General features: G+C 36.3%; 1 protein-coding gene across 4 annotated transcripts in view; it reads left to right on the forward strand.

Moving 5' to 3' along the window:
- Positions 1–19119, forward strand: part of Scm (Polycomb protein Scm) — a 61849-nt gene that overhangs the window by 17040 nt on the left and 25690 nt on the right. For all 4 annotated transcript variants that reach the window (XM_076501627.1, XM_076501628.1, XM_076501626.1 and 1 more), the window contains 5 exons: positions 7051–7246; positions 7872–7942; positions 9514–9837; positions 12175–12418; positions 12890–13225. In XM_076501627.1, the coding sequence (XP_076357742.1) occupies positions 7051–7246; positions 7872–7942; positions 9514–9837; positions 12175–12418; positions 12890–13225 (1171 nt within the window). The remainder of the gene's footprint in view (positions 1–7050; positions 7247–7871; positions 7943–9513; positions 9838–12174; positions 12419–12889; positions 13226–19119) is intronic.

Below are 19119 nucleotides of genomic sequence, written 5' to 3' on the forward strand. Positions count from 1 at the left end.
AGAAGTCAAATTTTTTTGGTTTCCCGTAACTCACTGGTGGGGTGGTAGGTCAAGATGTGACATCATAATAGCATAAGCTGTTTGAAAAACAATTTTCGAGACTTCCATAAGATTAGCAAGGAACATATTTACAGCATCATCACATCATTTTAAATATTACACAGATTTGAATTTTAAACAACAGTACTGAAGCTCATGTGTAGAAAATGACAAATTCACCTTTTAATTGTACCAGTATGGTTTTGTTTTACAGTGGGTTGACCAACCTTCTCCAACTCCACTTGATTGAGCTTTTAGTTCTTTATGCCCTTACTGCTCCCTCTTTTTTTAAATTTTTTGCTTGTGAGATTCTATTGCTTTTTGAGACTTGGGCTTCTGTGAAGGAATGTGTTCTGTTGGGTTTGACACACATGCAATATCTTCAGTGGACTCTGCATGAACATTGGAATCTTGCTCAGTATCCCTTGAACTCTCTCAGTACCCTTTCTTCTTCTATGATCTGCATGGGTAGTTGAACAACAACAACATGATGACATTTGTACTATCTCTTCCATCTTATGCAGATTTGCATCTATTTACAGATGCTTCTCTTCACAGTTGGGGGTAATGGGTTGATCAGCAGGAGGCTTCAGGACAATGGTCTCTAGCTGAGAGTTTTATCATACCAACTTCTTAGAGTTTCTGGGAATACATACTATGGATCAATGTTTTCCTTATTTATGGAAATTACTTGACATGATCCATTATGATAGTTCTACATTGGTGGCTTGTATTAATCAGTAAGGGTGCTTGTTCCCTTTGTGTTCAAATGTTGGAACTCTTTTTTTTTTTTTTATGCCAAGTCATTGGAGGTACATCTGAAGTTCCAGGTGCTTTCAATTTCATGGCATATCACCTTTCCAGACCAGACAAAGTTTATCCCATGGAGAAATCTTTTTACCCTCAGGTTTTACAGTGGCTCTGCAGTCAGTTTGTTTGTTTGTTTTTCTTATAGCAAAGCCACATTGGGCTATCTGCTCAGCCCACCGAGGGGAATCGAACCCCTGATTTTAGTGTTGTAAATCCGGAGACATACCGCTGTACTAGCGGGAGGCCTCTGCAGTCAGTGGGGTATTACTCTTCTGAGTGCATTTGTAACATTTCTCAATACCAAGTTACTTATTTTATTTGATCTTCAGTTCCTCACTCTCAGGCCCCAGCTATAGATACTCTCAGCTAAGACTAGACCAACTGGCACCTTTATGTTTATTTTCCCATCTGTCTTCTTCCCAGAGTGATTTCAATCATCCATGCCAGATCCTTCTGACTGCTTCTTACTTGCTTATACAGTCTTGACATCCTCATCTTCTTCAGACCCAAACTACTCTATTGCTTTTTCCTCTCACTTCATCTCCACAATGTCAGTCTCATGTATCAGTTCTTCATCCTGCCCTTTCTACTTTTTGTCTTCATTCCTGGCACTTATCAGGTCCCAGGCAAAGATATTTGGATTGTCTAGATGTGCCACTATATTTATAGCACAATCCATTTGCCCTTCCTCCATGAAGGTTAGTTGATGTAAATGGATTGTCTTCCATTGTTGGTCTTTGAGTTGGGGTTTTCCTCTTATCATCCAAACTTTCCTCTTATAAATTTCCTTACATGACTGTTTGATAATTGGACTGATGTTTCTTGCATAGTTGGCTATTAACCAGCCTTATCTTACACCTTCTAATGTTTCTGGTATCACCTGGTGTTTTCCTCTCTTACCTTTCTCTTTTTGTCGTGTTACTTTTGGATTCATTGACCTCCTCATCAAGCAGTCCTTTTGAGTGGAATGTCAGTTTTGTTTTTCACTGCCTTACTCTACCTCTGTTGGAACTTTTGTTCTTGTTCTTGGTTTCACTTAGCTCTTGAGTCTCATTTCCTGCTTCTGTTAGCCTCTGGGCATCATTGCTATGATATGTTTGCCATCAAAATTTCACACACACTGTACTATTTCGTGTATGTTTTTCTTTACCTGGATTAATCTTTTATCCCCAGAACTTCAGTGGCTTGTGAGCATAATTCTTCCTTCTCACCAGTTTCTCTTCCGTCTGTGTCCAATCTTTATTTCCAGTCAGACCTGTATTGGCTTTTATGTTCTGTGTATGCCTTTCATTGTTACATTGCCCATACAACTTCTCTACATCACTTTCTTGCCTTTTTATCCCCTGGCAACATTTGTCTGTTTGTGACCTTTATTTCTACCCTTGCCAATTGGGTTCAGCAGTTGATTCAATTGCCCATGTCTCCTACTTCTCAGAATTTGTTTCAGTTATCATCTCATTGGATCTGGTATCTTACCTTTTCTTTGTTATCTCATATCCATCCTCCATTGGAGGAAAGTTTTCAATCAGACATGTGGACCACACCTCATACATGCATTTTCCACTGTCTTCAATGAATAACTGTTTTTCCTTGTTGGGGTACTGTCTTCCACCTGTCACCATTCTTCTAATTGTGGTGAGGCTGTCACTGGCTAAATTATCTTTTTTATATTTCATTTAGGACCCTGCCCAGTGGTGAGCATTACCTGTACAGGTATACAAATACAAATCCATGTTCTACAATAAGATTGTATACCCATGACCTATAATTCACATTATTGAGATGTAGAGTTCCCTAAAGTTACTCATAAATTGCCTTTCAATATGTTTGCTTCATAATTTGCACATTTTGGACAATATTCACCTATGGATGTGATCTGCTTTTCAAAATGGATTTTTTGGTCACCCATTGCACTGTTTCCAGTGTTGTTTTTTTTCCAGACTCTCAATCACATTATGTTCCCCTTTGTACTTCTAATGAATTATGAGTCCTTGCCACTTTCCAGGTCTCAGTTGCTTGGGTGGTAGACCTGAATGTGATTGCTTCCATTTAGTTGAGAGTAGAACACCACTACTCTACTCTAAAAAATGCTATTTACTTCGATGCAGTGGAACTGGAAGGTGGTATTGCACTCCAACTTCTGTGGTTCTATTCAAGGGATGATGATGTGCATATCTACAAATAAATATGTTCCACCTTTGTGAGGTGGGTCCTAGAAGGTGAGGTTATGCACATTTTATGGATGCAGTTTACTTCCTGTGTGGTGAGACTTGGAGGTTGCAATTGTGCTCCAGTTTTTGTGCAGTCCTATTTGGTGGATGATGTTACTTTGGAGCAGATCCATCACATTATAGCTCACCCCTTCAATTTGGATTCCTCATCTTACTATCACCTGGATATCATTTTCCACTGAGTAGCTTTGATTTATAGCTGGACCAATCAGCATAAATTCTCATGCATGTTGATTGTGTTTCCTTTTCCTCACTAAATTTGCTTTAGAATTTCCACCTCCATGAGGTAGATTTGGGAGATTGATGCTGTGCCTATCTTCTATGTGGTTTTATCTGAAGGGTGAGGTTGCTTTATATCTTCAGGTGATTCTTTTGTAGTGGTGGGATCTGGAGGGTGATGCTACATATCTGTGTAGTTTTACAAAGAGGATAAAGTTGATTGGGGTGATGGTTCTTCTTCTCATGCTACACCTCAGGAAGTTTTCACTGCATCAGATTGATGTTGTGCAGTGAGGTAACAGTCTAATTAAGTTTGAGTTTGAGGTGGCCTGCCATGTTTGCACATTTCTTCCTACCATCTTTTGGATGTGTGATAGGTTATGGATTTGTGCACATGCTCTTGTTTTGTAGATCAGTTTGCACAGTATATTTCTTCCTCTCTACTTAACTTGAGATGAAGATGGTGTGGACACTCCTTCTACCATGAGTTGAAGGTTCTTTTCCTGTTGCCATTCGGATTTGGACTGGAGTTGACTGGTTGTGTACAGCCCATCACGTCCTAGCCATTCTACACCTTGAAACATATCTATTTTAGCTTTCTCTACATTCATGTCTGTAGATGACTCTTCTAAAATCTTTCTTCTTTGGGATCAATTTCTGATATACTGTAGTTCAGATTCCAACCCATTGGTTTTCTCTTCTTTTGTTCTTGTGCTCCTCTCATTTTCCACCCATGTATGCGACACCTCTTTCCACACTGGATGCAGATTATACCTGGTACAGAAATGGTGTGGTCTCTCATATGTGTTTCTTTCCCAGTGGAGATCACACTCCAAGGTAGTTCTTCAGATACTTTTGAAGGATGCTTCTTTCTCTCTCTCATACCCATCCCTCTGCCAGTTTGATATGGGGTTCTAGCTATACATGTGGGAAGAGGAATTGTACCATATCTGAAGCTATTTTCCTTTACTGCAAATGTATTTCTCATAGTTACTTACCTTTGCCCACACTTCCTTCTCACGGCCTAATCTCAGAGTAATAATTTGGTAGACTAAACTAGAATGTGTCGGGAGAATGTGTCATAGTCACAATGGTGGAAGATTGTTGCAAGATGATTTGTGTGTGAGAAGTAGTTGAACAGTATGAGAGTTCAGTGCTTCTGGCATGTGAAAAAAAATGTAGGGTCTAGTACTGAATGAGAGGAGGTAAGTACCTATCAGAAGTATATTTCAGCATAAGAAAGTAATAACATCCAATATCAGCTTCATAGCAGAAAGCTGTTTTACAAAGTGACCTAAATATTAAACTTATTATTGTATACAAAATTTAAGAGGGTGGTATTTTAAAAACTTTTAAAAATCTAGAATTTGATCTGAACATAGCTTTTGATCTAGAATTCTTAATGAAAAGCTCAGTTGTTTTATTTATGGTTTTGAGAATTAGATCTTATTACTTAGAATTTTTAGAGGATAATATGGCATATTTCTGGTGTAACAGTAGAATGACATTTTGTTTAGAAAAGGTTAATTGAACTTTAAAGTCTGTACCATTTATGATAAGATTTATATACATTTTGTAAAGCTGGTAGAGATCAAAAGAAAAATATGTGAAATTTTTGACGGTATGATTTATTAACCCTTTTGTGATGGGCTCGGTATAATATACACAAGTTAATCTACACATTTGTACATGTTCAGTATTTGCACTATAACTTTTGATACAGCATGTATTATATCTTCACAAAATCTGTTATACTTTTTAGTAAAGATTACAGGTTTCTACACACAAAACAAATCAGATTTTATAATGAAATATCTGTACTAAAGATTTGTTTGTGAAGATATTCAGACTGTTTTGTTACTAGTCTGAGTGCAAGGTGATTTTATGTTATGATCAAAAACTATTCTTCATTCCAAAAATCTCAAATAATAGTTGCATAATCTCTAAAACATCCTAAATACATTTCAAATGTTTGTTTTCAGTAAGACTTTAGATTTTGTTATTTTCTATACCTTAACTGTGTGGGGTCTGTCATTTGACCAATGTTGTAACCATCATAAGAAATTAGGAAATAAATATAAATTATGCTTTTTTCGTGCTAGAATGACTTCATGTTATAACACAAAAATTGAAATGCGTAGTTTGATCAGCTAAAGTCTCATAATGCTGTATATTAACATGTATATATTTATTATTTTTTATTATATTGACATTCCAGTCACTCCTAGCTAACATAACATTACTTGCATTGATGTGGTGCACGTGCACTCATGCTATATATTCAGTAACGTAAAACTGACTTTCGTCTTCCCTGTCATATTATACATTATATGTATAGATACATTATTACTGTTTAGAAATAAGTTATTCAACTAATGTTTCTTAAAATACAGAACCATAAATAAAGAAGTAAAGCAAAGAGTTATATTATATCTTTCATCTTTGACCTTTGAACTCTGTTTCTGCTGCTGGACATAAGTTGCTAAGCCTTTTAAAATTTTGTATGTGGAGAATATCAAACAAATAAAATGTGTTTTAGGTTTTATATATACATTTAAATAACCAAAAAATCATAAATAACTATACTGATACCATAGAATTGCACTATAACTTACTATGCTTAATGATTAAGATGTATTTAGGTTTAAAACAATTTGAAACTTTGAACAGACTAAATACACAACCTACCTTCTTGAAATCTTGGTTCAAAAGAACATATAGCCTTTTCGCTGGTTAAAATGACTGAGAAAACCCCTCGGGGGTTATTCTAAGCTGTCAGTTGGTTATCCACATGTCATGTTGAAGTAATGTATATAAGAGGCCATTTCTAAAAACTGAAAGAGGTGAATGGAACCACTGTGTTTGATTCATTACATAAGCCATATCTCAGCAAAATTAAAAGATATGAGATTCTTATTTTATATTCTAGCATTTTAATATTGGTAATTTGAGTTCCTAATTTGTACCAAACTACAGACTTAGTGTTTTGACATCACAAACATCTAATTTTAACCATTGCTGCATTCAACATACCAAGTGACTCACTAAAATCTGTATTTAGGCATGTTCTTTTAAAGTTTACTTTCAAACTAAAATAATTAACTCCTATATAATGTTAAAGTTTTAATTGTAATCTAGTTTGATTCTAAATTTATTGACATAAATTCATAAAATAGTACTTAATAAACTTTTGAGTGCAAGCCAACAAACATGATGACATGGCCTTTAACCCCCGACCCGTTGTTGCAGGGTTAAAAAAATTACTTGAAATTAAATAAAAATATTTATGGGCTTTAGTTAGGGATCAATTTAACTACTTAAAAGGTACTGATGTTTTACTATATCCTATTAATGGTGTTCTTACTGTTTATTTTAATAAATAACCTTTTTAAAAGTGTTCAGTATTCTTCTTGCATTTCAATTAGCTAGTATATATACCTTATTTATCTTACCTTCCCTGTAATTCCTTTCAATGCATGTGTCATATTGGTTTGTCTGTTTTACAGTACCCTTCCTTGTTCTTACTGAAATATAAAATGTTTCTCATTTTTCTGTTTATTTTATGCTTTTGACCATTGTTGTGTTTTATTGCTATTTATAAAAGTACAGTGTATGCTTTACCTTTTCAACAGTCATTTATTGTTTTTAGTATAGGTGTGGTCTTTAACTGTTTTGCATTGCCTTTCAATAGTAGTCTTAATACAAGTATGATGTATGGCTTGGTTATCTTCTCATGGAAGTCAGTTTTCAGGTATCTTGCACATTATGTGACAGTGTGATCCATGGGTCTCCTGTGAGGTTAGAAGAACAAGGTCATGTGAAAGATTTCTGTAGCACTGACTGTCTGCAAAAACACAGACTTAAAGAATGCAGTAATCCCCAGTCAATATCAGACAAGCCTAAAGGAAAGCAGTCAAATGGTGCACAGTATCAGTATGAAAGTACAGGTAAGTATCATCACAGATTTTATAGGCTCAAAGTGCTCTGTTGTGTACATTGTGTTTATGATTGCACTTGCCTTTGGTTTTGTTTTAAATTATTTATTTCACTTACTTTGGAACAGATTAAGTTATTTTTAGGCCTGGCATGGCCAGGTGGCTAGGGTGCTCGACTTGCCATCTGAGGGTCGTGGGTTTGAGTCCCCGCCACTCCAAACATACTCACCCTTTCATCCATGGGGGTAGTATAATATAACAGTCAATCCTACTATTCATTGGCTAAAGAGTATCCCTATAGGTGGCAGCAGATGATGATGACTAACTGCCTGCCTTCTAATCTTACACTGCTAAATTTTGGGAGGTCAGTGCAGATAGCTCTAGCATGCCTTTGTACAAAATTGAAAACAAACCAAACTGTTTTGTGGAGATTTACAAAAACTGTATTTTTTGTAAACATGAAAAAAGTTGATGAATGTTTGTTCCAACTTTATTGATTTCTAAGTTGTTGTTTTAATTTGAATGTTTTGGTATGTTTAATTCTGCAAAGCCCAAAAACTGTTTTAACCTTGTGATATGGAAAAATATAATAGTGTGTGCTTATGGCTGTTTAGCTTGTTTCTTATATGTTTCATAGGTTACTTTGACTGGGCTGAATATCTTAAAGAAACAAGTTCAGATGCTGCACCTGCTTCTTGCTTCAAGCAGGTAAAAAAAACAAACTAGTTTTATTTAAATAGAACTGATAATAGTTGTTGAAAATAGAAAAATAGTTCTATTATTGTCTTTTTCTTTCTTTTGTTTTATTCAATCTTATGGTCATATGCATTTCTGCATTTCTTTATGCATGCATAAATATTATGTATGCTTTTGAACTTGTACATTTACAATAAAATGTTTATCTAATTACTTATAAGAAAGTAAAAATCAAATAATCTGTTGACCTGAATTTATCTGGATTTCTTTTATTATTACGGATAAAACAAGAAAATATGTAGAAAATCTTTGTAATATTTGATCTCAGTCTTACTAGAACAAACTACCAAAAGGAAAATAACTAACTACAACCACATAAGTTTTAACACAAGCAAAGCACTTTTATGTGTCCTACTTCTCTGTGTGTTTATTTGTTAGTCCAATACATTCTAAAAATACTTATAATTGTTTTCCAAAGTGCAAGCACAGATCCTTGTGCTTTTTACATTCTGTATAATTATGCTGTTATTTACAGGCTGTGTTAAAAATTATAAGTAAACTTGTAATATAAGTAAATATTACATGGTTATATAAAATTAATAACTAACTGATTATGTGAATGCATAAAATTGTTGAACTCATCAACTTGTGTAAAACTAAATAACAAGTGGTTGAAAAAATGTTCTTGATGGTTTTAACTGTCCTCACATAAGTTTAAAATGAAAAGACTGTCTAATTAGAAAGAAAAAAACTATATTTAGAAAATATCATAATACATCTTTTAAAGGTGTCTGATGTAAAAATGGTAAAACAAAACCAGAGATACATTGGAAAAGTCCTTGACATTCATAAAATGTAACATAGTGGAAACAGTCATTAACATCAGTAGATTACAGATAATTTATTATATGTTTAATGTACTCTATTCTGAGTATAGTTAACCTGTTTTTATATACACTTGTTAAGGATTTTAGATTTTAATACTGAATGTTTTAAGATTATTTAACTTCAGTTCACAGTCATTCTCGTTAATTTTAATTTTTAGATTTGATTCTGCATATTGAGGATTTAAATCAAGTTTTCCAGTTCTTGTAGATTAGGAAAAGTAATTTATGAAATTAGAAATGTAACTGTGATATTGAAAATATGAAAATTTCTGGGTAAAAATGTTTTATGAAACATTGCAATGATAAAGGCTTGTTAGGTATTGATTTATAAACAAACATTTCTCTGTTTTAAATTTATTCCAAGATATCTGAGAATTGGGTGATTTTTTCGTTCAGTTAAAGGGTGGTATTGTAAGAGATTTTTTTGTGGCATAAAACTTTAAAAGCAATTGAGAATTAAAGAGTTATAATGATAAAAATATTTTAATACTGACATTTGAATAGGATTTTCAGGAATCATTTACTTGTAAATGTTTTTAAAAATTATTTTACTTTAAGTTTCCATAGATTATCCTTAATAAGATAATTTTTGGTAAATGAATTAGAACTGTAAGAAATCCATGTAATTTCATTAAAAAAAAAAGGAAATAAGTATTGTGTTATAAGAAAGTAATTATTTTTAATACTTGATTGTAGCATCCACAACCACCAACTAATGAGTTTAAAGTTGGTATGAAACTGGAAGCTCTGGATCCTAGAAATGTAACCTCTACATGTATAGCAACAGTTGTCGGTATTCAGGGTCCCCGTCTGCGTCTGAGATTAGATGGAGGAGACAATAAGAATGATTTCTGGCGTCTAGTAGACTCATCAGAGATACATCCTATTGGTCACTGTGAGAAAAATGGTGGAATGTTGCAGCCTCCTCTAGGGTTCCGAATGAATGCTTCGTCCTGGCCCATGTTTTTGTTGAAAACTTTGAATGGGGCAGAAATTGCACCAGCCAAAATATTCAAGAAGGTAGAATATTTCTTGTATTTCGAATGATTCTGTGTATGCTGTTACATATAACACATTTATAGAATTTATGCTTTTGTCAAATGTTGATGTCTTGTTTTTGTAATATCCTCTTAATAATAACATTTTTACCAACTACACGAGAAAAAAATTCAGGTGAGTTGAATTTCTTAATGTAGTAATTTTTGATTTCAGTTAATTTTATCACATATACAAGTGTACATTTACTATTAAGTACCACTGAATAAGTACTTTAAATATTTTTTAAGTATTTTTTACAACAGCATAAATGATTAATTAGTCACAATTTTCGTAGTGTATTTTAATAGATTGGCAACAAATAATTGAAGAGCATAACACTGAAAACGTAGCAGCCGGAATCGCAAAATTTGCACATGGTTTATGATTTGTATAAAAAGTTTTTGAATATAATCAACACCTGTTCCATCTTGCATGAAATTGATTACAACCATAATAGAGATATATGAATGAAAGAATGTTTAGAAACCTGTTCCATCTTGCAAGAAATTGATTACAACCATAATAGAAATATATGAATGAAAGAATGTTTCTGTTCCAAGTAGGATTTGAACAAATAACTACCTCATTTTTAAAAATTGAAACTTTTAATCTAAATGAAAATATACTTGGAGGAAGCCTGCCATCTAGTTTTAAATTTAATTAAACATCATACCTCACATCAAGAGCCCCTCACTGGTACAGCGGTAAGTCTACGGATTTACAACATTAAAATCAGGGGTTCAATTCCTCTCGGTGGGCTCAACAGATATCCCGATGTGGTTTTGCTATGAGAAAACACACACTCACATCAAGTGGTAAGATTTTAATCAGATATTCAGTGGTATATATGTAATTTTATTTTGCGTTTAAAAAATTGATTTTGTGTGTCTGTGGTTACAATTATGATGGGGAATTATAGATAAGTCAGTGGTTTAATATTATCTGTTAATTGCTTTCAACTGAATGATAATTAATTTCACTGAAAAAGAAGAAATTATAATTAGCTGATGTGTCAGATTGTGTGTTGGATAAAAAACAGCATGCTTTAAAGAGTTGTTATCATAGGCAGAATTTGTGAAGTGATGGTTATATTTAAGAGAAAAGAAAACCGAGTTAGTATCTGATCCAATAAAAATAGAGATTTTGTATGCTATTTTTCAATGAACTTTGGTCATGACTCTACTGGAAGAAATGTATAGCTGCTGAAATGTGTAGAACGGGGTTGAGTTGGCAGAGTGGGAAGTCTAAGGGTAATTTCAAAATGACTGTATGATATAGATTTTAATTTTTATGAATATTTTTATCTATTTAATTGGTAATAGCAAAACAGTATGTGAGGTTTTATGCCTTTTTATATTACTAATTAATGTAATATTTAAAATGGTTCAGGTATGTGGTCAAGAAGTAAATTTATTGATTTAACTTCAGTTTGTAATAGTTTTAAGTTTAATTAACACATTATTTATGTTTTTACATTTTATGATAGTGTAAGATTGGTTTTTAATTTAATTATGTTCTAGTTTCAAATTTAAAGAATTTCTGTCTATGCTTTTAAAATATGTAATGCACAAGGATTACTAACAAGTTGGTTACACATTTTTTTAACTTAGGTTTGACTACACATTTAAGTGATGGCTGGGAAAATTATGATTTGTTTAAAAATAAATCTTTATCATTTTGTCAGTCCATTTAGAAACATTTAAATTTTGATATTAAAAGGAATTTTACTTACTCTAAATAGTGTTTAGTACAAAATATCTCACTTTTTTTGCATAGTTATGGACTTGTTTGTGGGTCCATTACCTGAAACTTAAGTTACTGTTATTACAGTATTTAAAATTACAGTTTTAAAAAGACTGCTATCACTTGATATATGGAATATGCTGAATCAAAATGAGCAGTTTAAAAGAATTTTATCTTTTTTTTTTAGTTACCATGACAGTTTTACACAAAAACTATCTTACAGATTATTTATTTGTGTGTGTGTGTGTGTGTTTATGTAGATGTAAGCACATACAGCTGTGGGAATAGAGAGTAATATATATTATTAGACATATAAAAATACAATTAAAAGTCTGATGGCTTTAGCTCAAGATGGTCAGAATGGATCTTTATATTATAGTTACAAAGAGAATAATTTGAAAATTTTCTTCAGTTATAAAGGGAACAGAAGAAATTTACAGATTCATTAGTCGAATTATTAGCATTTTAAAAAGACATGCCATGCCCTCTGGTGTTAAATTTATGTTTTTTTAAATAGGTGACACTAGGGAGTGGTAAACTTATTAGAACCATAGATAATGAATGCATAATTTGCAGGAACCGATGACACCAAAATCTAATAACTTTAAAGTGGGCATGAAGTTAGAAGCTTTGGACAGGAAAAACCCACATCTGGTGTGTCCAGCTACAGTGGCAACTGTAAAGGATGACATGATTTTTGTTGCTTTTGATGGTTGGAGAGGAGCATTTGACTACTGGTGTAAGATTGATTCAAGGGACATCTTTCCTGTGGGCTGGTGTAAAGCTAGTGGTCATCCTCTTCAACCTCCAGGGTATAAAGGTAGTACTGTTATAAAAACATATGTGTTCTGTATTTTCTTCACCTTTGTTTGTTTATAATGTACAAATCAAGTTTGAAAATCAAGTAATAAAATTTATTAACTGTAAAAAATAATTATTGAAATATTTTATAGGTAATTGGGTATTAGTAATGGGAAGAAAAGCATGATATATGATCTGCTTTGTGAAACAAAAATAACTAGTTTAAAAGTGTTGCATAACAGTTTTAATTTTCTGTAATTCAAAATGCTAATGTTTTGCTCCCCATTATGGAAGTAGAAACTTATTTTTGAACAATATATGATTCACTTCATATACTGTATTTTTCTAAAACATGTATAAATGTGAAGATAAAACTTGCAGACACCTGTAAGTGCAAATTCTACAATCTACTTTGAGATTTGATCTTAAGTTTTAAACTTTTTGTAGGATTAAGGTGTGTGCTGATACTTGTTTTTTAATTGTTGTCTAGCTTTGCCAGGAAGTAAGCCAAAGACACAGGCCAAAGTTAATATCCCTCAATCTGTACCTCCGGTTCCTCCTCCTCGACCTCCATCACCTCGCAACACCCAGAGTCCCAGTAGCAGCACTCGAGCTAGGACTTCTACCAACAGCAGTCAGAACTCAGATCCTAGTAGCAGCACACGAACAAGGACTTCTACTAACAACAGTCAGCAATCTGACAAACAGTCAAACTCTGCAACATCTGTGTCAGCTGATTCAGAAGAAGATTCAAAGCGATCTCGGTCACCAAATGTTTTAGTTACAGAACCAGACACTAGCACTGTTGCTAAACAAAATCCCACTGGTTAGCCCTTTTTTTTCTTTTTTCCTGTGCCAGCTGTTGTTAAGCTTCATTTGAAAAATTAATTAGGTTGCTTGTTTCACAAAGCTTACCAGGTTTGGTTGTATAGTAGATATATTTTTTAAAGTAACATAGAAACTATTTGTCAGTTAGTTGTATACACACATACAAACACAGAAATCATGTTAACACAAAACTGTGCATGCACATATTAAGACAGATTCTGTTTGTACACAAAAATTGGCATACATAATTTATAATTTTATTATAATGTATTCTCTTGGCTGGACATGTCAGCAGGAGTTCTTGTAATTCACTCTCTACAGTTGCTGTCACTTGAAGCTCTTTGTTTTCCCTGCTACATTTTGTCTTGTGTCTGATGACAGTCTATTTAAACAGTCAACCCCTCAGTGTGGATTCCTGTACGTGGTGAGGGGACCTCTCAGGAAAGGTTCTGTTCTGTCTGGTTACCTTCTTTGGGATCTAAACATCCACCCACGTGTTTGCCATGCGTGGCGACCCATGAAGGGGGAGGAGTGGATCCTGGTGGTTGAGAGGTCCATCCAAAACACACCACTTTGGCCTTGAATTCCTGTAGATGGGCAGCCTTTGGGTGACCCCCTTGGGTCATTCGGCTGGTCCACTTGGGCTAAAGTCAACCAAGTACCAGTGTTGGAAGTTCTCAACAGGTGTTGTGGACATAGTGCCTGATACTGGTGTTTGGGTATAGTGCTCACGAAACCCTGGTGTTGCTGCATTGTCCTTGCATAATATTGTAATGCATCCCCTCATAGGGCTCCATGGTGGGTGGGGTCAGTGGGTACCGAAATTTTTCTTTTTTCCTATGGATCCTCCTTCAAAAAATTTAAATAAAATAGTGAAAAAACAGTTAATAGGTAAGCAACCACGTCTTGAAGACTTTGAGCAGCAATCTTCAACATCTGTAACACACGTACCTCATTTTTCTTATATTACATTCTTTCAGAAAAACCTTCAGGGCAATTGTCCCCCTTTTTTATTCAGAAGGGACTAGAGGGTTTTGCTGGCTCTCCAAAGTCAGTAAAGAAGCTTCGATCTGGAGACATATTAGTTGAAACATCCACAATCCACTACAGTGAACTCCTCTTGAATTCAATGGCAATTGGGGATATACCTATTGAGGGTACCCCTCATGCTACCTTGAATTCATCACGAGGAGTTATTGTTGAGAGGGATTTGAAGAATGTCCCCAAGTCAGAGATTCTTGCTTGAGAGAAACTCAAGGAATTTTTGCAGTGAGGTGCATCTCCACTCGCAAAGATGGAGTTACATTGCCAACAAATACCCTCGTATTGAGATTTACATCATCACGTGCATCTGCCACTATCAAGGCAGGTTATTTAATTTGGAGGATACGGCCATACATTCCAAACCCTCCGATGTTTCCAGTGTCAGAGGTTCGGCCACTCAAAAACATCATGTCATGGTTTCCTGACATGGGCTCGTTGAGGTGGCAAGGACCACAATGCCTATGAATGTGACATGGACCTACATTGCGTCAACTGCAATGGTTCTCACCCTTCCTACTTTCGTTCTTACCCAAAATGGTTGGAGGAAAAAGAGGTGCAGCGTTTGTAAACGACTCATAACATTAGTTATCATGAGGCTCAGAAATTGCTCAAAACAAATGAAAAGCCTTTTGACCTCCATGGTTAAAAAGGTTGATGAATCGACTTCCACACCCATCTCTGTTCCTCCCATACATTCCAGGAAACCTCAAGATCCACATCCTTCAGCTTCCAGTACAGGCATTTCTTCTGATACATCTTTTTCTCCCACCCCAAGAGGCAAAACAATCATTCGTTCGCGTCCTCAGTCACTGGAATCCCCTTCCAATAACAAAGACCTGCCCAGTCTTTGCCAGGGCAGGATCCATGGAGGTTAATAGACCTCCTTTGACTATGGACAGTAAGGAAAAAAGAAGGGTTCTCCAGCCACTTCGCCTACCTGTCATTAAAAATGGCCACCTTGATACAATGGAATTGTCGAGGTTTACGTTCTAATCTGGATGATATCAAAACATTGATTGCTTCCTACCATCCTGTATGTCTTTCCTTACAAGAAACATTTCTAAAACTTGTTGATAAAGTCACCATTCGGCAGTTTTCTCTGTACAGAAATGACAGGTTGTGTGATAGATGAGTACATGAAGGGGCAACACTATTGGTGATCAGCATGTGCTTACCCTGTCTTTGTCACTCAACACACCCTTGGAGGCCGTAGCCATCCGTGTTTCCTTGGGTCATACCATCACTGTTTGTTCTCTCTACCTGTACCCCGGAGAGACATATGATCAATCAGATCTTGATGCTCTCATTGTGTAGTTGTCGTCTCCCTTTCTACTCCTGGGGGATGTTAATGGACATCATCCCCTCTGGGGAAGTGCTGTTATCGATGGGAGGGGTCGCACTGTAGAGTGTATGCTCTCTGATCACAATCTTTCTCTTTTCAATACTGGTTCTTCCACTTATTTTCATGTACCTAGTCAGTCCTTTACCGCTATTGATCTCTCAGTTTGCTCCCCTTCATTATTCTCCCATTTTTCATGGATGGTTGACAATAATCCACTAGGTAGTGATCATTTTCCTATACTTTTGAGAGAGACTGGCTGTGGTCGACACCACCTACCCGCATGCCCCGGTGGAAGCTGGATCAGGCAGACTGGTCCACTTTCACTGCTCTCGCAGAACTTGATCCTGCCATTGTGAATCAGTCATCAATAGACAACTGTGTGGCAGCAGTAACTGGCTGTATTTTACAAGCAGCTGCTCAGTGTATTCTTAAAACCTCGACACGTTTTCCACGAAAACCTTGTCCATGGTGGAATTCTGCTTGCCACTTAGCACGGAAGGCTCAAAATGGGCCTGGGATACTTTTCGTAGATATCCCACACTTTCGAACCATGTCGCTTTCCAACGGGCCCGTGCACATGCTAGGTGGGTAAGACGTCAAAGCCAGAAGGAATCTTGGATTAAGTTCACTACTAACATATCTTCTACCACCAGTTCCAAGGTCATATGGGACAGGATTCGAAAGGTCAGTGGGCACTACAATTCTGTCCCTCTCTTGATCTGACTCTGATGGTCAAGAGGTGGCTGATGTCCGGAGCATTGCTGATACTCTAGGTGAAAGCTTTTGCCGGGTATCTAGCACTTCTGCTTGTTCCTCCACCTTCTTGGCCATCAAGACTCGGGCAGAGTGTTTCACCTCTTTCCTTTCGAACTGATTGTCTCTTTGACTGTAATTGTCCCTTTACACTGGTGGAACTGAAAATGGCCCTTCATCTGTCTGGCAGTACATCTGTTGGACCTGATGATGTACACTATGACATGCTGCATCATCTATCTCCTGCTTATCTTGATGTCCTTCTAATTGTCTTTAACCGGATCTGGCACAAGAATGTTTTTCCTGATGCCTGGTGCCAGGGTATTATTTTACCTTTCTCTAAGCCAGGGAAAGATCCCAAGATTCCTTCAAACTACCGTCCAATTGCTTTGACGAGCTGTCTCTGTAAGACCTTAGAAAGGATGGTTAATGTTTGTCTTGTTTGGTTCCTCGATTCAAACAACCTCCTCTCACCCACCCAGTGTGGGTTACGACAACAGCACTCCACCACAGACCACCTAATTCGACTTGAAACATCAATCAGAGAAGCCTTTCTCAAACGCCAACATCTTGTATCAATATTCTTTGACATTGAGAAGGCTTATGACACAACATGGAGGTATGGCATTTTGCGAGACCTCCATACATATGGGTTACGTGGCCATTTACCCATGTTTATTAAAACATTTTTAATGGACAGGAGATTCTAAGTTCGTGTGGGTTTGAAATTTTCTCGTTCTTTTGTACAGGAACTTGGAATCCCTCAGTGCTGTGTTTTGATTGTCACACTTTTCAATATAAAGATAAATGCCATCACTGAACAACTCCCTCTTACTGTTGCGAATGGGCTGTGTGTTGATGACTTTCACATCTTGTGTCAGTCATCGAACATGAGATATATTGAGTGGCAACTACAAACTGCCCTCAGTCGTGTACTGAAGTGGACTATGGGGAACAGCTTAAATTTTTCTCTCTCTAAAACCGTTTGCATGCACTTTTGCTGCCAATGGGGTATTCACTCTGATTCTGAACTTCATATTGGTGAAGTTTTGCTGCCAGTGGTCCCTGAGACCAAGTTCTTGGGGCTTATCTTTGACCGTAAGCTGACCTTTATAGCACACTTAAAGCAGCTACAGGTCAAATGCACAAGAGCACTGAACATCCTCCATGTCCTCTCTACTACCAGTTGGGGAGCAGATCGCTGTTCAATGTTAAAGGTATATAGTGCTCTTATTCGATCAAAACTCAACTATGGATCAATGGTCTGTGGCTCTGCCAGACCCTCGGCCTTAAAGATGCTAGACCCCATTCATCACCAAGGACTTCGACTCTGCACTGGGGCTTTCCGCACCTCTCTAATTCAAAGCTTATACATTGAATCTCAAGAACCTTCTCTGCACCTTTGCCGTTTGCAACTATCTTTACTATATTCTTTGAAACTTCGTTCCTTACCAAAGCATCCCACCTGGGGATGTGTTTTCCTTCCTCGGTGGGCTGTACTTTTTCAAAACAGACGATCTGCCATTGCTCCTTTTGACCTTTGCATCCAGGCACAATTGGATGAATTGGGTCTGTCCTTGGATAACATTACAGAATCCACAGGTCAGCCCATCCCACCATGGCTTATTACAGCCCCCAAATGTGACCTTTCTTTCAGTCATCTGAAAAAGGCAGATACTCCAGATTGGAAGTACTGTCTTTTATTTAATGAACATCTTTCAAACAATCATTCCGTTCCCATTTATACAGATGGTTCCAAATTAGGTAATTCAGTGGGCTCTGCTATGGTTTGTTGCGGTTCGGTGGTTGCGCGCAGAAGCCCCTCTACAGCTTCTGTGTTCACTGCTGAACTGTACGCCGTATCTCTTGCCCTGGATCACATAGAAGCTGAGCAGTACTCAAACTGCACTATTTATACTGACTCACTTAGTTCTCTACTAGCCCTGGAATCGCTACACGTTGGTTCACACACTGTTCTTGCTGATATTCAAAACCGACTGGCCCATTTTTCATTAACTGCTACTTCTATCCAGTTTTTCTGGATACCAGGCCATGTTGGTATTCGCGGAAATGAGCTTGCAGACACAGCAGCTAAATCTATCTGCTCTGACACTGTCACCACTGTGCCAATTCTGTACATGGACTATGGTCCTGTATTCAAGGCTCGGCTCCATGCCAGCTGGCAATCCACTTAGAGTGAGCAACGCGACAACAAGCTTTTTCAAATAAAACCCTATATTGGGCTTTGGCCATCTAGCTTCTGTAAGGTTCGGAAGGAGGAGGTTGTTCTAACTAGACTACACATTGGTCACAGTTTTTTGACTCATCGATTTCTTTTATCTGGAACTGTTGCACCAGTGTGTAGTTTGTGTAACACTCAAATCACTGTAAGCCACATTTTACTTTCTTGTCATCGTTACGATTCTCAATGACGGCACTATTTTAAACATGTTTTTTCCCAGGGTTTATCTGTAACATTGGACAGTGTTATTGGTGATGATGACACTGTCCACCTTGATAAAGTTTTTAGTTTTTTAATGGCCATTAATCTTTTTAATCTCATTTAAGTGTTGGATATTTATTCATTACACCTTTTTAATTGTGGTTCCCTTTTCAGAGTCTCAATCTCTCGTTCAATTTGACATTAGAAAATGGCCAGAATGTTAAATAACTTGATACTAGGATTGGAAAGGCCAACTTCAGGTGACTGACGGTGGTTCTGGTACTTACCTGTTAGTCTTCCTGGCGGGTTA

The sequence above is a fragment of the Tachypleus tridentatus genome, chromosome 5, assembly GCF_004210375.1.
Source record: "Tachypleus tridentatus isolate NWPU-2018 chromosome 5, ASM421037v1, whole genome shotgun sequence".
Taxonomy (NCBI): Eukaryota; Metazoa; Arthropoda; class Merostomata; order Xiphosura; family Limulidae; genus Tachypleus; species Tachypleus tridentatus.